The sequence below is a fragment of the Cuculus canorus genome, chromosome 9 (assembly GCF_017976375.1).
Source record: "Cuculus canorus isolate bCucCan1 chromosome 9, bCucCan1.pri, whole genome shotgun sequence".
NCBI lineage: Eukaryota > Metazoa > Chordata > Aves > Cuculiformes > Cuculidae > Cuculus > Cuculus canorus.
The window spans coordinates 18,939,064-18,965,571 of NC_071409.1; the positions used below are offsets into that span (position 1 = coordinate 18,939,064).

Here is a 26,508-nt window from a genome sequence, read left to right on the forward strand (position 1 = left end):
GCCTCATACAGGAGGGAAAAAGAACGCATCACAATGGGTACTTTCATTTTTTTAAAGCTATGTTTTAAACGAAGTTTACGAATAAAAATTTAAAACGTGACTTTAAGATGAAGCATTAAGTGATACAGAGATACAGGTGGATCTATCTGTGCAGAGAGACCTGTTTTTTTAACATGGATATGTGTACGTGGTCAGCTAGAGGTGGATTTCTTAGTCACCACCACACAGAATAGACTTATGATATCGAGGCAGGGTGCCTCCACGCTTCTCTAATTAGCTGTTATGGCTTGTTCCTTCTGTTCAAAGAGACAAGATGCATTGTTATCAGTTGAAGTAGGAGGAATATCAGTATGGGTAGAAGTATGTCTACCAATCTCTTAAATTTGATACTCTTTTAGATGAACTAAGAACCATGGTCTTTCTCCAAAACAAACAAATTTTCTCTATAATCATCAAAATACAAAGTAGCTGTGTAATATTTCATGAATCCTGAAATCTCAGGGAGGTAAGTAGGTGACTAAAAGAATCGTTCCAAACACAGGACTGAGGGCAGTGTGAAAACTCAATTACATTAACAGATTTTTGGTACAGACTATCGTCTGATAAAATGTTTGGAGCCCTTGCTACAGAATTCTTCAACAGGAAGTAGAGAAAGAAATTAAAAGGGAGCCTTCTTCAGACTGGATTATATCAAACAGATTAAAGAAGCTGTTTGAGGAGTGGAAAGGTTAAGAACACCAGTGAAACAAATCTAATCTTTGGGGGAGGAATGGAAAGGATAAAGAGTAGCAATAAAAGCAACTGACTTGAAGGAAGAAGACTCCTGTAAGCTCAGGGGAGACAAAGGCTAAGGAAAAAAAGAACATAAAACAACTAATAGTTCACTGAAGACAAAATAAAAACTAGCAAATTTGTAGCAATATTTTGGCTAAATAGAAAGCTCTGAATCAACAAATCGTAGAATCATAGAACAGTTAGGGCTGGAAGGGAACTTAAAGATCATCCAGTTCCACCCCCCCTGCCATAGGCAGGGACATCCCAGTGGATCAGGCTGCCTAAATCCCATCCAACCTGGCCTTGAACACCTCCAGGGATGGGGCATCCACAGCTTCCCTGGGCAACCTGTGCCAGGGCCTCACCACTCTCATGGTGAAGAAATTCTTCCTAACGTCCAGTCTAAATCTGCCCCTCTCCAGTTTACACCCACTTCCCCTGGTCCCATCTCCAAAAGACTTTATGAATAGCCCCTCTCCAGCTTTCCTGTAGCCCCTTCAGCTACTGGAAGGTTGCCGTGCTACTTCTCCAGCACATAATAGTTAGCAATCAGTTTGAACTTATCTTGGATATTCAAGAGGAACTCTTGGAATTTTGGGAATAGAGATGAGATTTTAAAACTATAATAAACTAGAGAAAACCTAAGAAACAGTATGCTACTCTAGTGGATGTTATTAGACGAGCCCTTCAGATCCAGATCTCCAGGTCTACTTTTATATACTCCTGTGACTTCTATCCATGCTACCTATACATATGGCTTGAACTTTCAAGAAGGGCTTTGGAAGGACACATAATAGCAGTAAAAATTCCACAGCAATCACATGGGAAATGGGTATATAAGCACTTTAGCTGCCTTGGAAAAAATTCCACCCTACAAAACAAAACAAAAAAATCCAGCATCCTTAATAATGAACTACATATGAACTATTGAAGTTCCCTAAAAAAAACATACTGTTCAATTTAGTTTATACATATATTTACATACACAGACTATGTATATATATTCATATGTATAGAAATATACATGTGTGTATATAAAGGGATGGAGGAAGGAATGGAAGGAGAGACAGTGTACTAGTTAATTGGAGATTTAAAATGCAATCCTCACAGTTATCTGTGATAGCCATAAAAAGTACCAGAGGGAAAGACATAAACAATGAAGAAAGTAGAAAAGAGAAATTACTTTTTCCAAAGTAAACTTATTTAAAACTAACACAGATATTAAACAGAAGCCTTTTTGCAAATTGCCTTTATTCTGGGACTCAATTTTCCATTTAGTAAATCCTTATCTGTAAGTGCCTGCCAATAACCTCTGCATAAACATGCAAGCATCCACATTTCTAAACTTTATGACAGTTAAAAAGCAATTTTATGAATATTTATGACGGCAGTAAATTATTAAAATAAATATAGATATTTACACATTAGAACAACATCATTTAATGGATGTGGAAAAAATGTTAATATGTGAACATTCTAAAGATGAAGTGGTTTGGCCTTCAGGGCTTTTGTTACTCCATTAAAAGTTAATTTAGGACAGAAATTACGTCTTTTTCTTCAATCTCAACCCCAAAAGATTAAATCATGATCAAGACTCGCAACGTTTTTAAAAAAATGAATCTGGCGATGCTATTTCCAGAGGCTGAATATTGAAACTACTGTGAAGTTCTCCCTAAAAAAAAATATCTCTGCTTGTATGTGCCCACAGTGGTGACAAGCTTTCAGGGAGAGGAGCCGGGTGCCAGTGAAGTGGTTTGCATCAATCTTTCTGTCATCACTCATTTCATACTACTAGCAGAGGATGTTTCTGTCTGCAAATACAGCAGACAACTCAAGTTGCTCTTCGTCAAGTTGGGGTTCTTCATCACAGAAGTGATTTTCTTAATCACTTCTAATAGGTTTCATCATCTTTGCTCACATTTTTTATGTATCCTCCTTATTTTAAGGACAACAGGGAGACTACTCTGAACTCCTGAACGTAACTGGTTTGTGAAATCCACCAGCGATTCCAACAAACTACGTTCCACCATAAGACACATTTTCCTTCTAGCCAGAACACCAGAAGGCAGTCACTTTCAATCTGAAAGTGTGAGGAAGTAAATATTCTTCCTTTTTTTTTTTTTTTATGATAGTTAATTCCAGAAGATATGCTTCATTTCTGTTCTACATTTGTCTAACTTTAACTTTCTCCTTATGAAAGATTTTCTTCTTCCTTAATGCAGTCTCTTCTTTATTCAGAAACAATCCAGCTTTTAAAGTGTTTCAGACTAGTCACAAGATCCTTTTAGGAGTAGCTGTAGTAGTTTATTTTTTTTTCTTTCTGTCATCATGACTGCACCCTTTAGCTAAAGGTTACTAGCATTGTGGCTACACCAAGTTAAGTTACACCACCACGTAAGTATACCCTGGATGCTTCACTGCTCCGTTCGCTCGCTTAGTTTGAGCTAGTACAGGAAATTGTCACTGCAGGTGCTGGCGGTAGTAAATTCCTAAAAATTTCAGTTGCATTTGAAAATTACTCTGCCTTTGTCATACTATAAATTGCTCCAGCCCTTTAATCTTTTCTGCCATTCTTTTCTTGCACTTTTAATATTAATTTTATAATAGCCTACAGAGTCTTGCACCCTTACTGATCTTAATAGTGCCATATTAATGGTAAAACCCCTTCCTAAACCTCCACTCTGATTCATATATACATTAATACATATCTCTTTTTCATCTATTCTTTTTACCACAACAATGTAAGCTCTATCCATTTTTTTATTTTCCTAGGGTCACTGCTGTGTTTGATACTTTACCCTACTATAAAGGTAGGGTCCATGGTCTTTCTTTTCATGTGTATAACTCACCATGTCGCTGTAGTAACACATTCTTTATTTGAACAGGTCTAATTTAAGGGATCAAGATGTGTCTGTGCAGCTCTGCCAACAATGTAGGAAATGCGCCCACTGCCGTAGCTGCTGCCCCTCTTGCCCTGATCAGATACTACTTTCTGTAGAACAGAAATCCAACACTCCCAACAAAATCTGAAAACCACATTCAATCACCAAAATAACTTAAGGTCAGATTTCTACAAATCTTGTTCTCACAAAGCAGCTTAATTTATGAACCTTACCAAATTTAATCAGAATTATTCATGTTAAGGATTCAGCTGCATATTCTAACAGTACATTAACTTCAGGCTTTTCTCCATACTCCAAATTCTGTATATTTCAATTCCAAGTTACTCCAAGCTCCGTATCCTGCCTGTTGTTCTCAGTGTGTCTGAAGATATGAGAGATAGGCGCAGTTTGAAAGACTGAAAGTAGAACCTCAATCCTCCTCCAAATTTTGTACCCCATCTGGTTTCTATAACATACCAAACTAAATCTCTACAGCAAAAATATTGTCAGCGATATATTTATTTTTCCAAATATTCATGTTTCCATTACTTGGAATTATTTCTGTAACTTATGCCCTCATATATCAAGCTGTTTTCTACCAGCATATACTTCTTTCTGATAATGCAATGTAAAGACTAAAGAAATGTTGTTCGGTTTTCATGGTGAGTTTTCTGCCAGGAGAATTTTATTATTTCTTTCAGACTATTTCCAACAGACTCAATATAGAGAGAAAGAACAGCTAGAGTGGAAAAAAAAACCCAGGCAAATTAAAAACATAAAAGGGGAAAATAGGAAAAGCACATGAAAAACAGCAGTTGATGATGGCAGTGAAAAAGAGAGAGGTAAAAAGCATGTGCATACAAGGGAAAATGCAAAGCTGAAAAATAGAGGCATGATTAGAAACTCTGTTATGAAGATGAAACCTCAGTGCAGTATCTATGAAAGACCCAAATCCAGAGTGAGACATTTGTATTACATAAAGTAATAATGAGAAATTAAAGAACATTAAAAAGTGAAAAATACAAATTAAATACAGAAATTGGAAAGAAAACCAGAATATATATATACACACACACATGCACACACAGAGTGACAGTTCTGTTACAAACTAGCATTCTGTTTTAATGTGATGTAAAACCAAGCACATGGAAGACAGAGATAAGGAAAATAAGCAGAGGGAAGTATCTGCTGAAATAAAAATGTGAGACTCAGTAACTACAGAAACATAAGCATTAGGGGGAAAAGATACAAAAAGTGGATTTAGTGATGAGATATGGGGCCCATTTAAACCAGCAAGACTTGCTGTTTAAGGCAATCTTTCTCTTTCACTTCAAATATTCCTTATGAAAGAAGAAACTATTTCTGATATCTTCCTACATATTTTATCATACTTTTAATAACTTACAATTATTTCACAAAGAGATGCAATTTATATTCTAAAAAAAAAGAGAGTTTACAACCTCAAAAAGAAGAAATAACAAATAAAGGGCAAACTTCCTACCTGCAGGAATAGAACACAAGAAGTAGGTTTTGGGAGCTGTATTTACGGCTCAGATCATGAGTATGCAAAATCATACCACACCTCAGTTTATATTGCGTAACAGACTCCAAACACGCAAATTGGAAGAGATGAGGACCAGAAGAGTGGTTAATATACATCAGCCAGCAATTAGCATTTGCCTCTTGACACCAGACTACAGCTAACCCAAACTAAAAGATCTTGAGATGCACCCTGTCCCCTGCACCAACAGTTTTGCCCTACTCCTTCTAGTGGCAATATTTGCTAATTCAGATATAATAAGTGCTTACAGGAACACCAAATAAATTGGCAAAAAGGCCATCTCATAGATACTTTAGACAGAGCTACCACAACAAGCTTTGCATCTTTATCAAATTCCTACTTTATGAGCCCAAATTGCTATTTCAGTATTTTTGTCAGTTAGCAGTGAAATGCAGCACTAGATCGACTGGTGGAAACGATGCACAACAGCCAAGTTCCAACAATGATAACTGACCTTTCACGGGCACAATTAGATCGCATCTAAATAGTATAAATAAACAGCTAAAGCTATTCAGTTGAAAATGGTGTTTTTATTCAGACAAATATTGTTCCTACAGAAAAAAAAAATTAAGCAGTTATTTCTGAACCTGTGTGGTGGTCCCGATTGTGCTTTCTATGGTCAACAGAGCAGATCTTGATTCTGTTAATTATAAGATCTGGAGTTACTGCTCTTTTATAATTGCTTTTGTGAATTGGGAATGAATTATTTAAACATTTACTGGGCTAGTGTATTTTCTGAAAGGCAAACCAGCATTTTTGTTTATAAAATATTTGCAATAGAAGGCAGTTACCTGACATTTAGAGTTTAAATGTGGTTTATACACTGAGTCTATTATGTCGAATGTACAAATGGACTAATGAGCTGCACCTCCGTGCTCTCTGCCAGTGCTGGAGTTGCAGGAGAAAGAACAGATACAGTCACTCACATACACCCCTCCCCACACATAATTGCAACCAAAGAGGGAAGGAGGGAGTCAAAGGAAAACGTGGTTCTCATTCTCAATGGGTGGCAATCCATCCATAGACCAGTAAATCCTAGTGAGTTTACAGGAGTGACCAACCAGTAAAGGCAGGGGGAATAAATGTTTATCAGGGTAGCTTGCTTACACATTTTACACAGCAGAACATCACAAAAGTTAATGCTCTTTTCCAGCTCCCAGTCCCCTTCTTCCCACTGAGGTGATAAGGACGGCAGAAAGAACCAAGGTGGCAAAGGCAAATTCTCCACAGAGCAGGGCATGCCGTGACGAAATCAAGTTATGATGTCATTGCTTAAACAAATCCATAAACAAACGTGTTAGTCCTCCTACACTGTACACTATCCGTTACTAACTCTCCATCTCAGTGCCAGCAGCAGCACACCCGCAGCCCAATGGCACCGGGAGGGACCCGCAGAGCCCTGAGGTCAGATGAGGACACACTGTGCTCTGCCTCTTCTCACAGCACTCTTAAGCTACGTCCAACACTACACAAAATTATGCAGAAAAGAAAGACTTCAGTGCAGTGTTATATGTACATTTTTAGCAGACACGGATCCAACCATTCCTGACCTCAGCTGCCTCTTCTCCCCACCTCCCCCATGCTTAATTATTTCTTTTAGGGATTTCTTTATTTGTCAAAAGGCTTATAGTATGCTCAGAGAAAATACAGTATACTAGTGGGACACTGTAAGATACACGGCAAAACAAGTAACTAACACATAAAAGGCATTGCAGATTGAAGTGGTTAGCATTAAGGATGATTCCAAATGTCTGTAAATCCTGACTTATTGGGATAGAATGGAAAAGTCTTTGTTCTGGCATTCTGAAACTGAAAAAAAAACCTGAATAAATAATGTAGCTAAAGTGCAACGAACATTTGACTAACCTTATAAAGCAAAGGTGATTGTCCTAGCTTCAGAAGTGCAATTTTTTTGGTCACATTTGAAATGGATTGAATCCGGATCAAGTCTTCCACAGTTCCATACTGTACATCAACAAGTTCTGCCTGCAAAGAGAAGACAAAGTTCAAGCTATACCTATAATCATGCATCATTAAGGGTGCTCCTTCCACAGAAACAAAGTTTCTTGCATAAGTACAAGTACACAAGCAGAGTTCTGGATATGTAGGTTGTGTGAAACTTTACTAGGTTCTTAAACACAAGTATTATAGGGAGGTATTTACCCTTATAAAACTGTATCTGAATATTTTGTCTGAGTTTCCACCTCAACATTTAAGTTGAAATCATTTTGCCAAGGTTTCTGTCTTCCTAAATATTTTCTTTTAAATTTTCAAATCAACAAGTTTCAAAGCCTATAACATCTCATTGGTGTTGTATAATCAAGTATTTAGAAAGGACAGTCAAAGTTATAAAGCACTTCTGGAAGAGGCAAATATCAGATTTAACACCAAGTAGTGAAAGGTGGGAAGACAAAATCTTGCATTTCATACAGTTTCTTCTGAAATAAATGGAGGTTTTAATATCTAAAGAACTTGAAAAGTAAAATTCCAATGGTGACTACAGGCTGAAATCCAATATATATTTTTTCCTATGTGATTACTGAATTTTAAAAACATGATAAAATCAAATCAAAAAGTTTTTGTACTAGTGGAATAGTATAGTATTTTACCCAATCTGATGCCTCTGGTTATAAAGAGTTCACTTCAAAGGGGGACACGGTATTAACCAGTGTACTTCCTTGAAGTTCCCACAAATTGTACCTCGTTCCACAAATATCAGCCTTATTTTAATGTGTACCTACGAATGTGTCAATTGATACACTTTGTGCAACAGTGCTTCTCAAAAGTCTCATGGCTTGAAAAGTTATATTTAGGCTGATCTCTATGGACCTCTACTCTAATTCCTTTGGACTGAACGCCTTTCCAACTTACCCTCAAGCAAACAAAAAAATCAGAGCTTTCATCATTCGTATGAGAGAAACTACACTGAATTTTCCTGAGGCAAAATCAATACACAAAGATATAACATAATGAAGTATCAAACCATTTCCTTCAACCGTATGCCTGTGTGAAAATGAGATCCCTGCCCATCTACATTCATGTGCTTCTCTTCACATCATTTTTGCTAGCTGCTCCTCCAGGGTGCTATCCACTGCCCTGTAAACAACAAAACTACATGTGTGCACAATTATTAATGCATTTAGCAACTGCCGTTGGATGTTCTCAGTTAATTGATGGATGCAAACTGCATCTTCAAGAGCTGCTCACCAGTCTTTCCTAGGCAACATATAAGCTCAACAAGAGTAGGCTGAATAAAAAGCCCTATGAAGGACAAGTCATTTTTCAATTATGTGAGAACAGGAACTTCACTCCCTGCTGCCCCAAACATTCTGTAAACCATATTCTTTGCTCCAAATGTTAAAAGTAAGCCCCAATGCCAAAGCTATTAAATACATTCATACATTGAGAGAACATGTAAGAATTCATTACGTAATATAAAAGTGGGCATAACATAACAAAGAGTTACACGACCTTTCATTACACATCTTCTACATATGTCAAAGCTCAGTATATCATCATTCTTTTTTTTCCACTTGAACTTGAAAATAAATATGACCTAAGCCTCTTGTTACTGTCCACCTTTATGGGTACTTGTAAAGTTATATTTCACTGTAATTCCAAAGTGGTTCTCGTCTCATCACAGGTCTTTGACCCTTAACTTTACCTTTTTGGGAAATGTTGGTAAAAATATCGCAAGTATCTACCAAAGTAAGTTATCATACCCTGGTAACTTCACGTATAACCTAGCAGCTGGAAGTTTGCACAGCTAACCTCTGATCTAGCTTCACTTAAAATGACAAGAAAATGGAATAAAACCTTCTCTTGAGTAAAATGCACATGGCTCCTCCCCTCCCAAACAAAGTCAATAACCCACTGAAAGAGCTTAGAACAAAGTCATAGCATTTTGGCAGTACAGTTCAGAAACTAATAGGAAAACACTAAATTATAAAACCAGTTTTAAAAATTATTCCTATCCTTTCTTCTACACTTGAATATTTCAGTAAAACTCATAATAAAAAGCAAAATATTTTGCACTACTTGTTAACAACATTTGATCAAATACTGTTCAGCAATGCTAGCTCAGAAGAGTCAGTTTTGTTCTTATTTAATACACTGGAGCTCAACTAACTGAACTCTTTACTGTTAGCAGAAAATAAAATATTGAAAACATTTACAGAAATGTTATAGAATCCTACTGAATTCAAAGAGTGCTATTCTCTCAACAAATCACTGAGAAATTAACAGTGCGTTTATGTTGCATGAAGTCCTGTTTTAGTCACAGCATTCCCAACACCACCAAAAGTGCATAAAGATTAAAATCTACATCCTTTCTTTAGAAACGTTTACAATGTGACATAATCCTCATTTTACACATATCAGTTTTTAAAAAAGCAAAATGCCCCACCCCAAACTACCCATAGTTGGTAAACTGCTCTCCTTTGGTAGGATAATTCTGTTCCAAAGCAAAAGAGATCTCATCCTTTTATCAGGCACTGAAAAAGAGCACTAGTAAACTTGGTTTAGATATGCAAGGGTAAATCCTCTTACTCTAAAACTGGGAAACTGCTAAAGAACAAGTTGTTTTATCCATTTGAATTAGGTACTTACCCTTCGAATTGTTTCATGCAATGCTGTTTGAAAGAGATGACTATTTAGGAACAAATTGTGATGTGCAATATGGAGTTCAGTAGTATTCCTTCATGCATGAAATGAAGTAGGAATAGGTAATAAACTAAACATTTTTAGAAAACGTAATTATTTTATGTTACAGTTATTATTAGTCGCTAAGTCCCAAGATGATGCTCAATGAGTTGAAAGTATTCTGTCTTAAAAGCTCTGACAACATTCTCCCAACACAGAAAAAGCAAACACTCTGAAGATGTCACAACTAAAACAGTCAAGGAGCTTTTGCCAATTTCTTCTATTTGCCTCCAAAATGAAGGAGAATAAATCCGTGTACCTCATCTGGTCACGGATGATAAAGAGTACATTAGATCTGGGAAAGTTCAAGTATGAATAACTATAAGAAGTAAGTGGCAGTTGGGGTGTTGAAGACACTGGATACTATTTTAAAACTCTGCTCTTTTTGCAAATGCTATGGCAATTTTAAAAAAAGAAGGTAAGTTAAATAGGTCAAAAATAATAATAGAAATGTTTGTCATAATCACATTGTTATCATTTAGACCACTTAAATGAGGAAAGCATTTAAGCATTTTAATGGCAGCATTATGCATCTTCATCTGATGTAACTGCTATGAGGTAGACTGTGGCTGATTTGCAAAGGGCACATAAAACAGGAAAAAGATTAAAGGAAAACCCCATGGAAACCTCCACGTCAGTACACCCAGGAAGGGATGCTTCTCACAGCCACCAAAATGCAAGTGGAGTCAGCACTGATAAGAAGGTAGCTCATAATGCATCTGATCTAGCTATCAAAGCTGGGAATCCCAGGGTAGAAAAGCACCACACCTAAGCAAATAGTTTTACTATTTCTTCAGAGACTATAGTAAGGTTAGCACTGAGCAATCTCAAGAATTCTTACCTGAAATGAGTAAAGTTACACAGAAAACAAAACTGAAGTTAGTCTATACAACAGCTGTGGTGAAAAGTCTTCTCAACTTTACCTAGTTTTAGTAACCTCAAATTATGAACATATTTTATCAAGTACCAGTCTGTTGACTCACAGCTACACAAACTATTTGAGTGGTCAGGATTGCAGATGCTGAAGCTACGAAAATGACTGAGATCTGGTAGCAAAGTCAAACTCATACTCCTGACAGTTCTGACCTTCCTGCCAAAAGTGTCAGAAATGCATGACCTAAAGAAACTCCAAGTATTGAAGAAACCTAATATTAAATGCTATATGTACAATATATTTAGGATTGCTTATTCCTCAGAATTAAGACAATTTATCCAAAAGACATATATGTTATTCTAGGACTATCGACACCTCAATTCTGTAACTGTTCATCCCCCTCTTCCATCGAAATCGATGCCTTTTATTTGTCCTTCAATGTTCAGCTACTTTTTCTCAGGTTTTTCACACAATAAAGGTAACAGAAACATCCAGTGCATGATCAGTCACAAGTAAACAATCCTCAACTAGTCATTCTGCCCAAAGTAAAAACTCCAAAATCTATTTGCAAATTGTATCCGAGAAGACAGTAAGACACGAGGCTAACTTTAATTAAACACTTCACTATAATTTCTTTGCACAGCTCTGAAATTGAGGCTGAAGGCAGCACTCAGCAGAGCATAAAAGTAAACTCAAGCTGACTGTGGATCAAAGCTGGACATCAACAAATGCAAAGGAAGCTGTAAAAATAAAACTAGCTCTGCTCTAAAATTAGAGAAAATGAAAAAAGAAAATGGGACAAAATGAAGCCGTGCTCAAGTACGCTTAATATGTTGGTGTAAACTCTGTAACTCTTCCTGACAGGAGCTGCTGCTCCCATTTCAGCCAAAAGCATCCCTCCGATGATCAGTGAACCGCAGCTGTCTCCCTGTGATTGCTGCCACCCAAGACTCCTTCCTTCTCCTACTGAATGTGCAGGAGACAGAATAAACAGTCACAGCCATCTTTTATGCACTTACTGTTTTTCTACAGAAACGTTAATATTCAAAGTTACTTTGTCCTTGCTTGGTTCCAGACAAAAAGAGGGACAGAGAGAGACCTTCTACGTTCGTGGGGCTTTTTTCATCTGATACTGCCTCTAGTTCACTTGAAGTGCTGAAGACTGAGCTAAGAAAGCAATGTGCTTCTCTACTGGTTTCTTCTATTGTAATGGCACCTGATATGAGTACGATCAGTCAGTTTGTTCCTTCAAGATTAGTACTTGCTGAAGGCAAGGCCTTGTAGACAAATTTGGCGTAATTACACAGACCAACTTCTGTTGATATGATTAAACCACATATTTTAAAGTATATTCCCCTACCTTTCTGGCCAAATTGGACACTACTTAACCAGGCTCTATTTCTGGTAGCGCAAGATTCCCCATCCTTCTTTTATGTCTTACTAGAAAACTGGAACAAGGAAAACAACCTTACGCCTCGAAAAATATTAACCTACTGTATTTCCAAGCCACTGTCTGAGGCCAGCCAAAATGAGATGATTTGTACAATATGAATTTGAACATGCTCTCTGAGCCCAAAAGAGCAAATTATTACCTAGTGGGATTAATCAGAGCCAATTTTGCTCTGTTACAATACTAAGAGATGCACCTGGCCAACATCGTCTAGGCAGATTTAAAATTACAGAACTTCAATATCGTTCCACATAGCAAGATACATGTGTGTGGAGTCATTAAATTACTAGCTGGTCATTAAATAACTAGATGGTTTTATGTACAAATATTTACTATTCTTCAAACAGAGTCATGACATTTTTTCTTTATGTTTGTTAGCACCTTACTCTAGAGTTTTTCTTTTTTTACTTTGATAGTTCTACACATACAATAAAATTCCAGAGTAATTCAATATGACTCATAGTGTCACCTTACTGTCAAAAAGGATTCTTTGTGTCTAGTTTTTATTACATAAAATTGCACGCTGCCTTACAATGGCAGCTAAAAGTGTATTTTGTACCAAAACAGGAAGAAAAACAAGATGTCTCTTAATTGAGTTTGGTCTTGCAGACAAAATTCACTCACGTGCATTTTCTTCTCCCTTGTCCCTTCTGTCCAGCTAACAAAGCTCCAAGCAAGGCAGGGCCCCACTGAAGCTTCTCCTACAGGCTGCTTTCACTATTCCAGTATCATTTTTAGAAAGAAACTGAGGTTTAACTCGCTAGCTTGCTTGCTTTTTACAGCTTATAGCAGGGTTTTTTCCTACAAACTCCCAGGGAGACTGAATTAAGATCGAAGCCTTTTTATAGCCTACAGAAAAGAAACTTTTCTGTGTTTTATGGTTACAAAGACCCAGATAAATGTGAGCTGACATGGCTCAGTTCCCTGTTGACAACACTCATCCTGTCGACCCCTCCCTTTATAGCCATTTTCAACTTTATTTTTCCTCCTTTTAATTCATTCATTCTTCCGCTCCACCCTCTGTCCCCAATCACATTCTTCCAGCTTCCCTTAAGCAGAAAGTAAGCTAATACTTTAGAGTACAGCTTCCTACTTCATGATATCGAGTGAGATATCCAACCAAGAAACCTAGTTTTTTTTCTTTTTTCTGCTTAGATTGAAATCCAATTCCAGTTTTTCAAGCATTCTGAAAGAAAATATTCTTATTTTCAGCCATGTTAAATTGATAGTTATTAATTTTAAAGTCCCTACGAAAGTTGCTTTGATTATAAAACACTAAAGGACGCAATATCATTTGAGGTCTAAAATCCTGTCAGAAAATTTATTATTTTAAACTTCCATTAAGTGATGCTGATTATTTGTCATCTCACAAAGCTCACTAGTGATAAAACTTAAAATTCTAACGATTCTTCCTTATATGTGTGCAATATAAGAACTCCTCTTTATAACAGTTAACCGCAAAGATATTTAGCAGCATTAGTCTCCAAAGCATAAAGTCACATTGATCACACTTTCCTAAGCACAAAAATAATCTGTACTTGCCAGCCTATTTGGTTTAGCTTATACAGGGGTAATTATTCATGCAAATATACATTTACAAATTACACAGGCTAAGGATAAACTAAACAAAACAAACAGAACTGTTCAGCTGTAGTATGGCATCTTAAAAAATAAATCATAAGCTACATAAGTACATAGTGACTTACAACAGTGTGATTTAAAGCTGGGTGTAATTTTTTTCAGTGAAATGGCTTTATGTCAGAATCCAGTCTTATTATGTCAGAACTCCACAAACTCTCAAGGCTAGACTGCAGTGAGCTGGAGGTTCTACTGGTTACTCTGAAACACGAAGAGTGAAAGCAAAACATCCAGAGGCTGTAGACTGTCCTACTTCAATGCCCTCTTTTATTATATTTCGAATAAAAATCAGGTATTCCCTCCTATAGTAGCTGCAACCAGCCCTGAAGTAGCCTTTAGAGAAGATACTTGCACCTTACAGAAGGTGGTTAGCAGTGCTTTAGAAACAAATAGGTTCTGCAGGTTGCAGCAGAAACTGCCAGCTAGCGACCTACTGCAGGGACGGAGCCACCTCAATGGGGCAAGTGAGGCTACTAAATGGCACCAGGCACACTCTCCTTCACGCCTTCGTAGGCTCAACAGGAAAAACAATGAAACTTGAATTAGCACCTACACAACCAGAGAAGTAATCTCCTGCCTGAAACGACAGCGCATAAGAAGAATGTCCTGTAAATGCAAATACCGTCTATCAAAGACAGAATATGTGTGCCAACTGCAGTGACATACTACATGGAAGTGCTTTTGAATCTAAGTAAAATTTAAATACTTCATTTTGTGACTATAGTACATTTTTTATTTTAATTTCCTGGAGAGTACTGTTTCAGCTTTGTTCAATTGCTTAATTTTAAGAGTTAGTCTGGCTGCGTCAAACCAAAAATACCTAGAAAACAGCCTTACAATTTTCAGATTTCCATTTTTTTTTGCCATGATTCAGAACACATTTTGCAACAGCACAGTTCTCATAGGATGAGAAGCCTGTTTCAAAATCAACTCTCAATGTAGTGCATTCATTACGTACTGAAATATATATATGCTAGCTGTATTTCCACGCACACTTGTTATACAATGCATACATGCTTTTACTGTGAGTACACAGATACGTAAAGTCAACATCTACCTCAAGGCTGCACAGAATCACATGTATGTACAAGAGGAGGACATCCACTGCATCAAGAGAATACTTGAACTTTCAGCAATGTCAGTGAGAACTCTATTTTCCAGAGTATAATAATGCTCTTTCACAGAGTACTTAAAGCCATTGCTTGGCCAAACATCATGTACTTGAACATAATCAGAGAGATGCCCAACCACATAGCGCTGTAAAGACAAATCTGAGTGTTAAAGCAGCATTTCATTAAACCTGGAGAAGCAAACCTGCAGTTGTGAAAAGGACAATTACGTCTTTCCTCTCTCACAAAAATTTTGTTGTTTTGAGTCATTACACAGATGTATAGGTGTCTAAATTACATCTCTAGAAACAGGACCAGGAAAAACGTGCTAAAACTGCAAATACATTCAGATGACAGAAAAGGACTTCAATGAAAACAGGGAATATATTGGAGTGATAACAAATTCAGGCGGCCCAAATGATTGACGAAGACAAATACAAAGATGGCCATATGTGAGAACAGCGCAGCTCTATGTGATAAAACAAGTACATATTTCCATATTTCAATCATTTAATATTTTGGAAAGCAGACTGATCTTACAAGAGCCATGTAGCATGTGATCCTGATATCATACACAATAAAATTGCAAGAGGAAGAAAATAAAGCTCTTTGGTTTTTCAGGCTTTCAAATATTGTTTTTAAAACCACACTCTATATTTTACAATTGCCATTTGGTCATTAAATGTGATATTGTAGTCTGCATTGTTTGGTCACCTAAAGGCTTTTATATGCCAGCACCATTTATCTTTTCTTCCAGGAATAGCCAACCTTCATTTTTGAATTGTTTTGATTTTATTACTAACAGCAAGGATTAAATATGAGTTTAGCACAGCTCCCTGCCAGGTATCCTTGCTGTAGCACAATTAGCACCTCACCCTTATCCTAAGTCTTTCCAAAGGTTAGGGTAAAGGTTTTCCTGAACTGTGCCAAATTTCACAGATATTTTGAGCATTCCTGTCTGTTAAGTGCTGGCAGAAACACCACGGACAGTTTGTGAACTTGGTTCCTGTGCTCTCAGCTGAGATGAAAGATCCTGGAGAAAAACAGGAAATCAGATGCAAATGACAGAAACTGCTTCTTTTTTTTTGGAAAAGACTCAGGAAACTATTCACCTTGTACAGTGGCATCCTGCTAAACTACATCACAATAGAAAAGCTGGAAAAATGTTCACATTATCTAAAACACATGGGCAAGTCTGAAGAGATTGTGGAATCTGGATACTCGTGAGGAAGGAGTAATGTCAGGAAGGAGTAATCTGCCCTGTCACCATAAAACTGGTTTCACTGCTTAGTGCAAATCTTTGCCATCACTGCAGCCTGTTGCAGAGCTCTGGAGCTGGATCTCACCAAAGCTGACCTCATCTTCCACACAGCCTGGAATCCAGGTCAGCCTCTTTCACAGCAGTGGAGAAGTGCTTAGTATTATCATAGTAACAGTGCTTTATGGTACGGTTTTCAGTAAAAGCACTTAGGGACATTGTTAAAGAACTATCAGTTACTATAGAAATCTGTACTCAATTCTTTCTCTTCACTCTTTACAATCTCTCCTGCCCAGGATGTTGAACAATTAACAAAATGAAACTAGAAAGAGGGAGCTCAGTATGCACTCTCATAATTTTTAATTCAAACAGAATTTTTTCTAATGGCCCATCCACCAATGTCAAGTGGTCCCTTTCTGAATTTTAACAAACATGAGAGACTAAATTCAACAGACGAGACAAAGAACATCCAATGGTCACCATTAAAAATACTCACTACTCGTATCATCTACTAAAGAGCTTCCCTTCATATTTCTTTATTTGTCTTTACATTTTTGTACCCACTTTACACACACTATACAATGTGTAGAAGTTATCTTCACTGTTTGTAGAGAAAACTGAGAAATTCTGAAAGCTTATTTCAGGGAGAGCAATTCTACAGGTCTTCAGACAACAGCAATAAGATCATTAGGGAAAGGTTTGAACTGAAAAAATCAGTCTTACCCATCAGATCCTGAGCCTAACACTGTCCATACTGACACAATTTCTTATTCTAATTTTTAGTTTGTGTCATCACATGATTGTAACGTTTTATCTTTAAGACTTAATAGTTTTATAGATAAAAGGACAACACAGACAAAAAAAATATAATTTCTACCTTTTCATATTATTAATGTTTCATCCTCTATAATACTCTCTTGTAAAGATCACACTTGGCATGCATTGACCTGCAGTAAGAGGAACATTTCTCCTGGATGGCAACACAAGAGGAGCTTTCTTGCATATTTATGCAGCTTTGCTCTCTGGTTGCTGAAACCGTTGCCAGACCTCTTCTATCCTTATTCACCTCTGTCTGCCCCTCGAAGACATTAGTGTGAAGCCATGAATCTTACCAGAGACAAGATTAACTCTATATGGTAACATAATTCAGTAGAAGGAAGATAAATTCCTTGAAGCAACTTCTTTCTCACACACACCTACTCCTGGGCCAGTCAACCTGGTGATTGATTAGTCACCTTCTCTTTGAACTGCAGAGCACAGGAACATAAGAAATAATTATGAGAATAGATCTGATAGATCTCAAAATGAATTTGTATTAAGGCCCTCTTAATGGATGAGATAAACATGGTAACTAATATTCATTACACAGGATGTTAGACCCGAGATTTATTTTTATTTAATGAAAGAGACAGGGTATGAGACAGAAAAAAACAGGAATGCCTAAGTCTAGAAAAAGGGAAGAATAACATATTTTCAGGTTTGTTTAGTTTGCACTGATTTTTTTTTTTTTTTTTAATATTTATAAATGGATACTTCTCTCCGGGGATTGCAACTGGTGTACACAGTCAGAAGTGCTGGATTTCCAGCCAGCTTAAAAGTGAATTTCTGAACAACAGCTTTTTCTCAGGATGTTTTAGTCCAGCCAGTGAACAAGCTCTGGCACTTTGACAGTTCACATACACACCCAGTGAATTTCTGCCAACTGCACCTGGACACCAAGCACAGACTTGCCTATGGTTACTAACCAGGTCTTTTTATTGTTCTTTTTACATTTTTAAAATTCAGTTCTTATATATTTTTCCAACCAGCTGTATCACAGCTGCACGTTTTTTTCATCCTGCTCTGAAAGGCTTTCAAAAGACACGTGTTTCAAAGGGTTTTCTCTGAGAGAGACCTTCTTTACTTTCTGGTCTTTCTTACTATTAAGGCTCTGTATCCAGATATATAACATTCCTCAGAGCAGTCTCCAGAGAGGTTCATTCTTTGCTCTTTATATCAAAATTCTCCAACAAAGGAGTCAGACAAGGTGTTGAAATCTATCCTCACCAAAATATTCATATAATAGCAGCTTCATTCTCAGCAAGTTTAGATTACATTTAAGACCTGTCATGTATGCTTTTTTTTTTCCTTTTATTAGCAAGAGCTTATTTCTACTCTTTCAAAGTGGTCATCTTAAAAGACTATATTTGGACTTCGTATAACCACGTCCTAACACAGACAGGAAATCTTCAGATTTGTTTTGCATTTTCAGTGCTATTTTTCATTTCAAAATATTAAAGATTTTAACAATAAGGGGGAAAAGTACCCTGCAGAAAAGCATTCAATAAGCCAATATTATTATATCAGAAGAAATGCTTTTTTAATATTTTGACAAAATTGACCGTAAAAGTTATACTGGTAGATACAGATAACTCCTAAGATAAATACATTGCTAAGGCTTCAACTGATAAGATTTATCACGCTGCATCAAAGATTAAAATAGTCACTTCTAATTTTTTTCAGCTGCCAGCTCCAATTCACAAGAGACAACACCATTATTTAGACTTTTTCTCCATTTCCAAAAGTAATCAAGTGCACTATACAAGAAAAGTGGTCGGCTTTTTTTCTTTTTCAATTTTTTTTTTTCTTCACTACAGTGATTCTAATCCATATTCTCATGGACGACTGACTGATGCCTGGGACTGCTGGGGTCAGAACCTTATGGCCTTGCTCCCAGGCACAGGATATAGAGATACAGTAAGATGCAAACTGCCTGCACCTACAGATGATTTTGTATTGCTAACACTCCTGAAACATTTTAGGACTTGTTTCTCTTCCTTCAGAAATAAACTAAAAGTGAGAACAAACAATAGTTTAATCAATATTGTATTTTAGAGTCACTTGTAACTATCACAAAGCTGAGTAACATTTTAACCAGTTCTTTATTGTTTATTCATAAAACTACAATTTTTTAAACAATGAAGTTATATAAGTAGTTTTAGGGACGAGGTTTGAGTATTATATAAACACGAAAATGTTTTGTTACCATTCTCACTGTATCAGATGTAGTAATTTCTTATGTCACTCTCCCCATCCTAGAGATTTTTAAAAAGCTGATAATACTTGCTTTGTAGTCTCTCTGTTGCAGGAAAACTTTATTTTGTTTTTAGTGTAAGCAAGATCCTCTCAAGGCAGTTTTAAACTTTCAAAATGCTAGAGAAATTGAAAATAAAAAGATCCCTTAAATCCAAATGAAATAGCTCTCAGTAGAAGCACCTTTTTGCTTGGAATTCCTCCTCTGAGGATGATACTGCCTTTGCAAACTTAAACAGGAAAATCATAGGTATGTTGTTGGTAGATTCAAATATACTAATAAGATGTAAAAGAAATTACAGGGAGCATATAAGATAGCATTATCTAAGGAAAATGTACCTTATGATTTGGAAGAAAGATTTCCACTTGACTTGGACTACCTTTGTATTCAGGTCTGCATCAAACAGCATTAACAAAAAGTTGACATGGAAGAAGAATAACTGGTAGGTATCAACCCAGATATTTGCCTAATTGCAGAGATGATTGCAACTTGCCAGGTCTAAATTATACAATACAATAATTAAAGAGAAAAATATTTCTTGGACAGTACTTACAGAAGTTACCTCCCCTTGTATTCTCTCACATTGACTACTAACAGACAAAATTAAATGCTGGTTAAAAATTATTTAATTCCCATTGATTTAAACAAGAATTCTACTAAGTTCACTAAAACTTCAATAAAGGACTCAAATTCATTTCCCAAGTCCTCAGTGTTTGCACCCTTTAGTTTTTACCAGGCAACTGGAATATAATTAACGTTTATGGTTCAACTTTGCTCCCTCTTAAACATTGTACAGAGGCCTTAGTGGAAAATGCCTTTAGCTCATTATGTGCAATGGCATGGAAGTGCTCAGTGATCTGTTATATCTGTAGATATCAAGATACCTCACGTTTGGGGTTGTTGTGCATTTAGAAAAAAATATCATTTAGTATTAATGAAATTATTATCAAAATGTTGTTGCTGGTATCCTATTAGTCAAACATTAGTACATTACTGAGTCACAATTATAGACCAGTAAAAGGTTTTGCGGTCGTAGCCGTTTGCACCTTTGAAACCCTGCTCTTCAATAATACAAAAACCTTGCAGCATTATTAACTGAGCTTTTGTGCATGATGAACTATTATTTTTTAGGGAACTGTACAGCTTTATTTATGAATGGATACGTGATACATGCCAAAAAACTGACAGGATGTTCAGCAGGACATCTCTTCAATCTTGACTGCAATTTTAAATTATATAACCTTCACATTGCATTTCACTGCTTTATATATGTAATTATAATGGAATGGCAGCTATGCTGTAGTTAATGTTGAATGTTGTTTTCTGTTTAAAGGTCAAGGCTATTCTAAAATCCATATTCTTAGTGAGATTGTCTTGAAAATTTGCTGTGCCTACTTGGTATGCAGAGCAGTGGTCTAAATTATGATTATTTGTGGAAAAGGTTTCTGAGAAACTCTCCTATAAATAAAAGATAAATAAAGCTCCTCTAAAACATCTAACTGTTACAAAAATTGCATGAGTCTTCTCATTTGTGTGTATGTGTTATTCAACCTATAGCCTTAACCATCTGCAAACAGATTTCAGTTGCTAGGGACTCATTTTAGCTAGTACATGTCTCTTCAGAGAAGAAATTTTACAAAACGTTAATAAAGATAATAATGAACTAAACTGGCGTGCCTAAAAGAATTAAATGCATGCATGTATGAAGATTCCCTTTAGCTTGATATTTTGCACCAACGTGCCATCAAAAATGACTGAAAGACTTAGGGAGAGATGCTGTGATTATTTAATCTGAATTATATGCACTCTCTGCCTTTGGAATTCAAGATGTGCAAGCGAGCACGCTGCAGAAGGCTCATTTGGAAAATTTGCCTAGGGATAAAAATAACCTAGGAAGATTTTAAAATTTTCCAAAATCAACCTGCTGACACCAATCTTAATTCAGAAATATTGTTAAGGAAATTACCACTGATTAGCTAGAGGGAAGATAAAAGATAATAAGGCTGCGCTAATCACATTTCCAGCACAATGAAACAGAATCAAATGAAAGCGAGCTGTCAGGTCAAGGATTTCCTGATGCATTGTCCCCCCAGAGTAGCTCATAACCTTTGGTGCAGAGCTAGAAATATAGAGAGCTGCAAGTACTGCAAAGATAGAGTGCTGCAGTACTGTAAAGACCGAGCAGAGAGGGGAGGGGACCGTAAGGCACACAAGTGGGGAGCTGCAAGGAGTGGGAAGGATTAGAGGAGCAGGCAGTGGAAGAGAGGAAGACTTCCATCTTCCTGCAGAGCGAAGCACAAAGAAAGAAGGGGGTAGATGGGGAGATGAGACATCTCAGCACAGATATAAGAAAACAGAGTATCTGATAAGCAGTTAGCAAGCTCCCCTCCTTGTAAAAGAGGATCTGACAGCAATCCGAGTCCTACTTCCCTTATTCCCATCTTGCCAACATTGAAGAATGGCGGAAGATCACTAAGTGAGCTTAACAGATGGCTTTGCACTTCTCGTATTGCTTCAGGTTGCATTAATCTCTGTGGTGGGTTCTCATTTAGCTGAGAAAATGTCACCAAAACAAATGAATTGGAGCAGGCTGATATGCTATCACCAGATGTAGATAATCTCTTCTGCATATCATAGATAGAGGCAAACAGTCAGCATTCTCACTTGTCTGCTCCCTGCAGTCCCTTCAAAACTAAGCAAAAACATCACTGGCCAAGTTGGGAGTATAAATGCTTAAAATCGGGGAAGGGACCTTGAACAGAGAAACGGGTAAAATTAGTCAGGGAATGTGGGCAATGACAGGGAAGTAAAGTGACATAGCAGGGAAGTCCAAGCAGTCAGGGAGCAGGGAAAAAGGAGAGGTCAAAGTACAAAGGAGATGTGCTTGGATGTTGGGAGAACTGCTTTGGAGACTGGGATGATTAATTTCTGCCCATGAAACCATCAAATCCGTGTCTACATAGGCATTCCCAGTACTTGTGCTGTTCTTTCACCCTCCCCTCGTTCCTGAATCAATACAATCCTTTCAGTGTATGAGGTCCAGGAAAGAAAAGTAATGTTATGCTAGGCTTGCTGAGAGTATCCACGATGAAAAAAAGAAAGGAGGGAGGAACACCAAAGGAACTAACAGGGATCTGGTGCATTCAGCAGCCAATTATTCCTGAAGAGGCAGAGGAGTGTAGTGTAGCACGAGGCAATTCCCTATAACATAGGACACTAAGTATCTCTGTTCAAAGTAATAAAGCAGATTTAGGATTGCCAAAAGTTTCTTAATACTTCCATAAAGCAAAGACTGAATAAATGTAAGGGGAAAGGAAGGTGAGAAAAACCCCAGGTCATACAAACATAACTGCAGGAAATCAAGGAATACAAAGTAAATGCAATCTTCATTTTACTTTAATTAGTCTGTCCTTTAATGTCCCAAAACACCAACCATTACATCTGCTAAGATTTTCTCTCTACAGTTGCTAAAGAAACAGAGAACAGAGCAGACAAACACTGCATAAGCAAAACTGAACAATTGTTTCTTCCCGATGTTTGCTGTACTTAGTGGGCCCGCTTTAAACCAACTGCCCAGGTGACCCTAGTAACACCCAGACTTCTGTGGTGCTTCCAGCCAAGATGTATCCTTACTTACACTTTACTGCACTTGAGGGATCACCACAGTGCATCTTAATAGATGGGCTACAATATGCACCTACACTGACACTACATACCAATATTGTGCTGAAAGGAGGATGTAGGATCTCTGGGTCACGCACACCTCTCCTCAGCTCTCACTGACTGTTCCCTCTTCTCACTGATCGGAGCTCATCCCTCCAATGCTCCACCAGTGACAGCACACACAGACACTGCTCTCAGACCACAGTGTTCAGAGAAGTCAGGGAGCAGTGCATTCAGATTCACCACAGAACACTCACTGGCAGACTGGTTGATACTGTTTGACAACGCATTTTGCTTTAAGGCATAAATTTGATGCAATGTAATTTCCCTTTAAATACATGCTCTGTTGAGCAGAGTGGCTTTCCTATTTTCATCAAGCAGAAGAAAGGTTTAAACACTACAAAAGGTAGCTGATATTTAAGTTTCAATAAAAATATATATATTTCACATATGTCATCCTTTCATTAGGCTGACCTAGGCTACGACATATTATTTACATAACTGCAGCAGTATCTGTTTCAAAACCAACTAGACAGCTCTCTCCAAAACTGCAGGCTGCCCTGCCTGACACTGTGATGGGTAAATAGTGTCACCTTTTCAGGGCCCGCTGAATTACAGAGAAGTAGTAAAGTGCACCATCCATCACGATGGCACTAAGCAGGTTTTTGAAGTAGATTTCAGATCACAAATGCTCACATTTTTACTCACAAATGCTGTTTAGACTGTTACCAGAAAGCACAAATTGGACAGCTCGTACACAATGGCCATATGATGAATGGACATGACAGGCGGTCAAAGAAAATGAGTCTTGCTATTCTACAAATAACCTCGTCAACACAAAAGTAGAGCTGTAGTTCTACTGGTAGCCAGAGTGCACACACTTAATGGTTTTATTTGCTTGATCATCTAGCAAACCAAATATACAAACGATATACCATGAAGCAGCAGCATCAAAGCAATATTAACAATTCAACCCGATTATGCGACGCACAACAGAAATTTTCTACTAAGCATGTGTCATGTTTGAAAGAAAATTATTCAGATTATGAGTAGATGTTAGAAGAAAACCTTGCAGAAAAACCCTCATGATTTCACAATAACAACCCACTGGGAGATATTCAAAACACAACTTGTAGCTCCACTGCAAGCAATCAAGTCACCCTCTGATGGCTGAAAACAGCAACAACCATCACCTGCTACTTCTCATTTAATGTCTGCTACTTCCATTAGTGTAGGACAAAGTCAAAGAGGTCATATCACTACCATTTTATCCATAGCCTAAACAAAAAAGGAAATTTCCCTTTTATGCAAAACTCTAGCTCTAAGAACACTTTGGGTAGACTTTCTGAACAACAAAAGAAAGTACCTAAAGTTTTGTGAGGGTGCTAGGTATCTCAAAGATGACCACCCGCATGGAGACTCATTTTTTTGTACTATTTTTGTACATTTTTGTACTCATTTTGAGTACAAACCTCGAGTTTTGCTAAAGCCAAGGTGCATTCCTACTGATGAGTGCATACACAGTGTGTGTGGTCCTCATTTCTGCAGAACTCAATCACAGATAAAACCGGTCTGACATATGAATGGAAGTGGTACATATGTTGCTGGTAATAACATCAATACTGTTTCCCAGAACACTGGATTTCCTTTAATCTGATGAATTTTTTAGCAGCACATTTATTTTCATGAAACAAATCTCAAAGGCCACAACTGTACTTTTATCTCATTACAGTTTCTCTTACTAAGTTACAATGAGAAAATAATATTATATATTGATTTTCTAAATGATAAATGGGAAGCCAAACCCATTCATTAGTGTTTTTCACTTGCCTATAGGAAAGTTAAAGCATACCTCATACATGTTAGAACCTACCCTTGCCTACTTGATTTCAGTTCTTAACACTAAACTTGAACCTGAAGTTGTTGGGTTGACAGAGCCCCAGAACAGAGGCTCTGTATGGAGATAACAACCGCAAGACTCAATATAGAAAGTAGGCTTCTAAGTGCACAAAACAGGAGATGCACAGAAGTCTCTTTCACAAAACAGGACAAGAACTCCATTCTTTCTCATCTCTGGAATAAACATCTTAGACTAAAACGCTTAAATGCTTTTAAGAAAGAGAAGCTGAAGCTTGTGGACTCCAGGATAAGCAATTTAAGGACCCCACTTTCTACCAGCTCTCATATTTCATAGAACCATAGAATGGTTTGAGTTGGAAGGGACCTTAGAGGTCATCTAGTTCCAACAGCCCTGCCATGGGCAGGGACACTTTCCACTAGATCAGGTTGCTCAAAGCCTAATGTAGCCTGGCCTTGAACACCTCCAGGGATGGGGCATCCACAACTTCTCGGGGCAACCTGTTCCCGTGACTCACCACCATCACACCACACTTCTTTTGACGCAGCAGAAGATATGGTTGGCTTTCTGGGCTGCAAGCACTCATGTTGAGCTTTTCATCTACCAGCACACCCAAGTCTTTCTCTTTGGGGCTACCTGACCCAGGCTCAAAATTCAAAATTATATTAACAGTCCATCAATGAGCTAGCTAGCATCATGCAACTTTCCCCATTTTGACTCGTTAAAGATTTCCACAATGCATTACATGTTATCAATAAACTTCATGGGCAAAACCAGTCACAAGCAAAGGCAAAATTTGCATTTCACTGTTAGAAATTCAGTAACTGTGATGCTACAAATATTAAAATATTCATAAAGTATAAAGGTATTTTGGAAGAGGTATCCTCCAAAGCCTTTCACAATCTTTTCCTATATAGCCTGTTGATGTTCTAAGTCATGAAAACAAACATATCTTCTAAACAATAAAGAAACCAAGACCCGAAAACCTCTGCATCATTGGTGTAACAAAGTATTTTGAAAAGGAGAAAGACAACAATAATGCAGTTAGCACTGAAATTGTGATTTTTATATTTCAGGAATATTTCAGCTAGGGAAGTGAACAGGAATTATGACCCCTTTGTGCATCTCCAATATATTTGGAAAGCAAATATGAGGAGGCAGACAGTGAAGACAGTAAAGAGGATAAAACAAGATAATCCAAGATCTTATTTCACTTGGCAAGTAACAACTCCCAACAGGCAGGATCTTTTTGCTGTCAAAACTTCCTAACTAAAGCTACAGTAAGATAAAAATACAAATAGGGGTTTTCAAGAGGAAACAGAGATGATGTGTCAACTGAGTTGCCTTAGAAGAAAGCATGCGAGATCCACAACCATAATTCAGGAGCTCCAGGTATTAGCCCAGCACTCCTGCTGGTCTAACTGCAGAAAACCTCATCTTACCCTTACTACGGGAATCCCCCAAATCAGTAGCACGTACACATCAAGGATGACATATACCTCTAGACATAGCTTTCAGATATTTACACACAAGAAAAAGATGCTAATTCATAAATTCGGATACTTAAATTAAAATCATATGAAGCATTCAGGTCTGACTAATTTTTAAGTTTGAATTGAGATGGGCTAATCATATTTTACCTAAATATTTTTATTTTAAAGCTCAGC

The 26,508-nt window shown here is 37.2% G+C and overlaps 1 protein-coding gene across 12 annotated transcripts in view; it reads right to left on the reverse strand.

Moving 5' to 3' along the window:
• The window catches only part of NAALADL2 (N-acetylated alpha-linked acidic dipeptidase like 2), a 461,442-nt gene that overhangs the window by 191,842 nt on the left and 243,092 nt on the right, over positions 1-26,508 (reverse strand). For all 12 annotated transcript variants that reach the window (XM_054074712.1, XM_054074707.1, XM_054074703.1 and 9 more), the window contains one exon: positions 7,084-7,203. In XM_054074712.1, the coding sequence (XP_053930687.1) occupies positions 7,084-7,203 (120 nt within the window). The remainder of the gene's footprint in view (positions 1-7,083; positions 7,204-26,508) is intronic.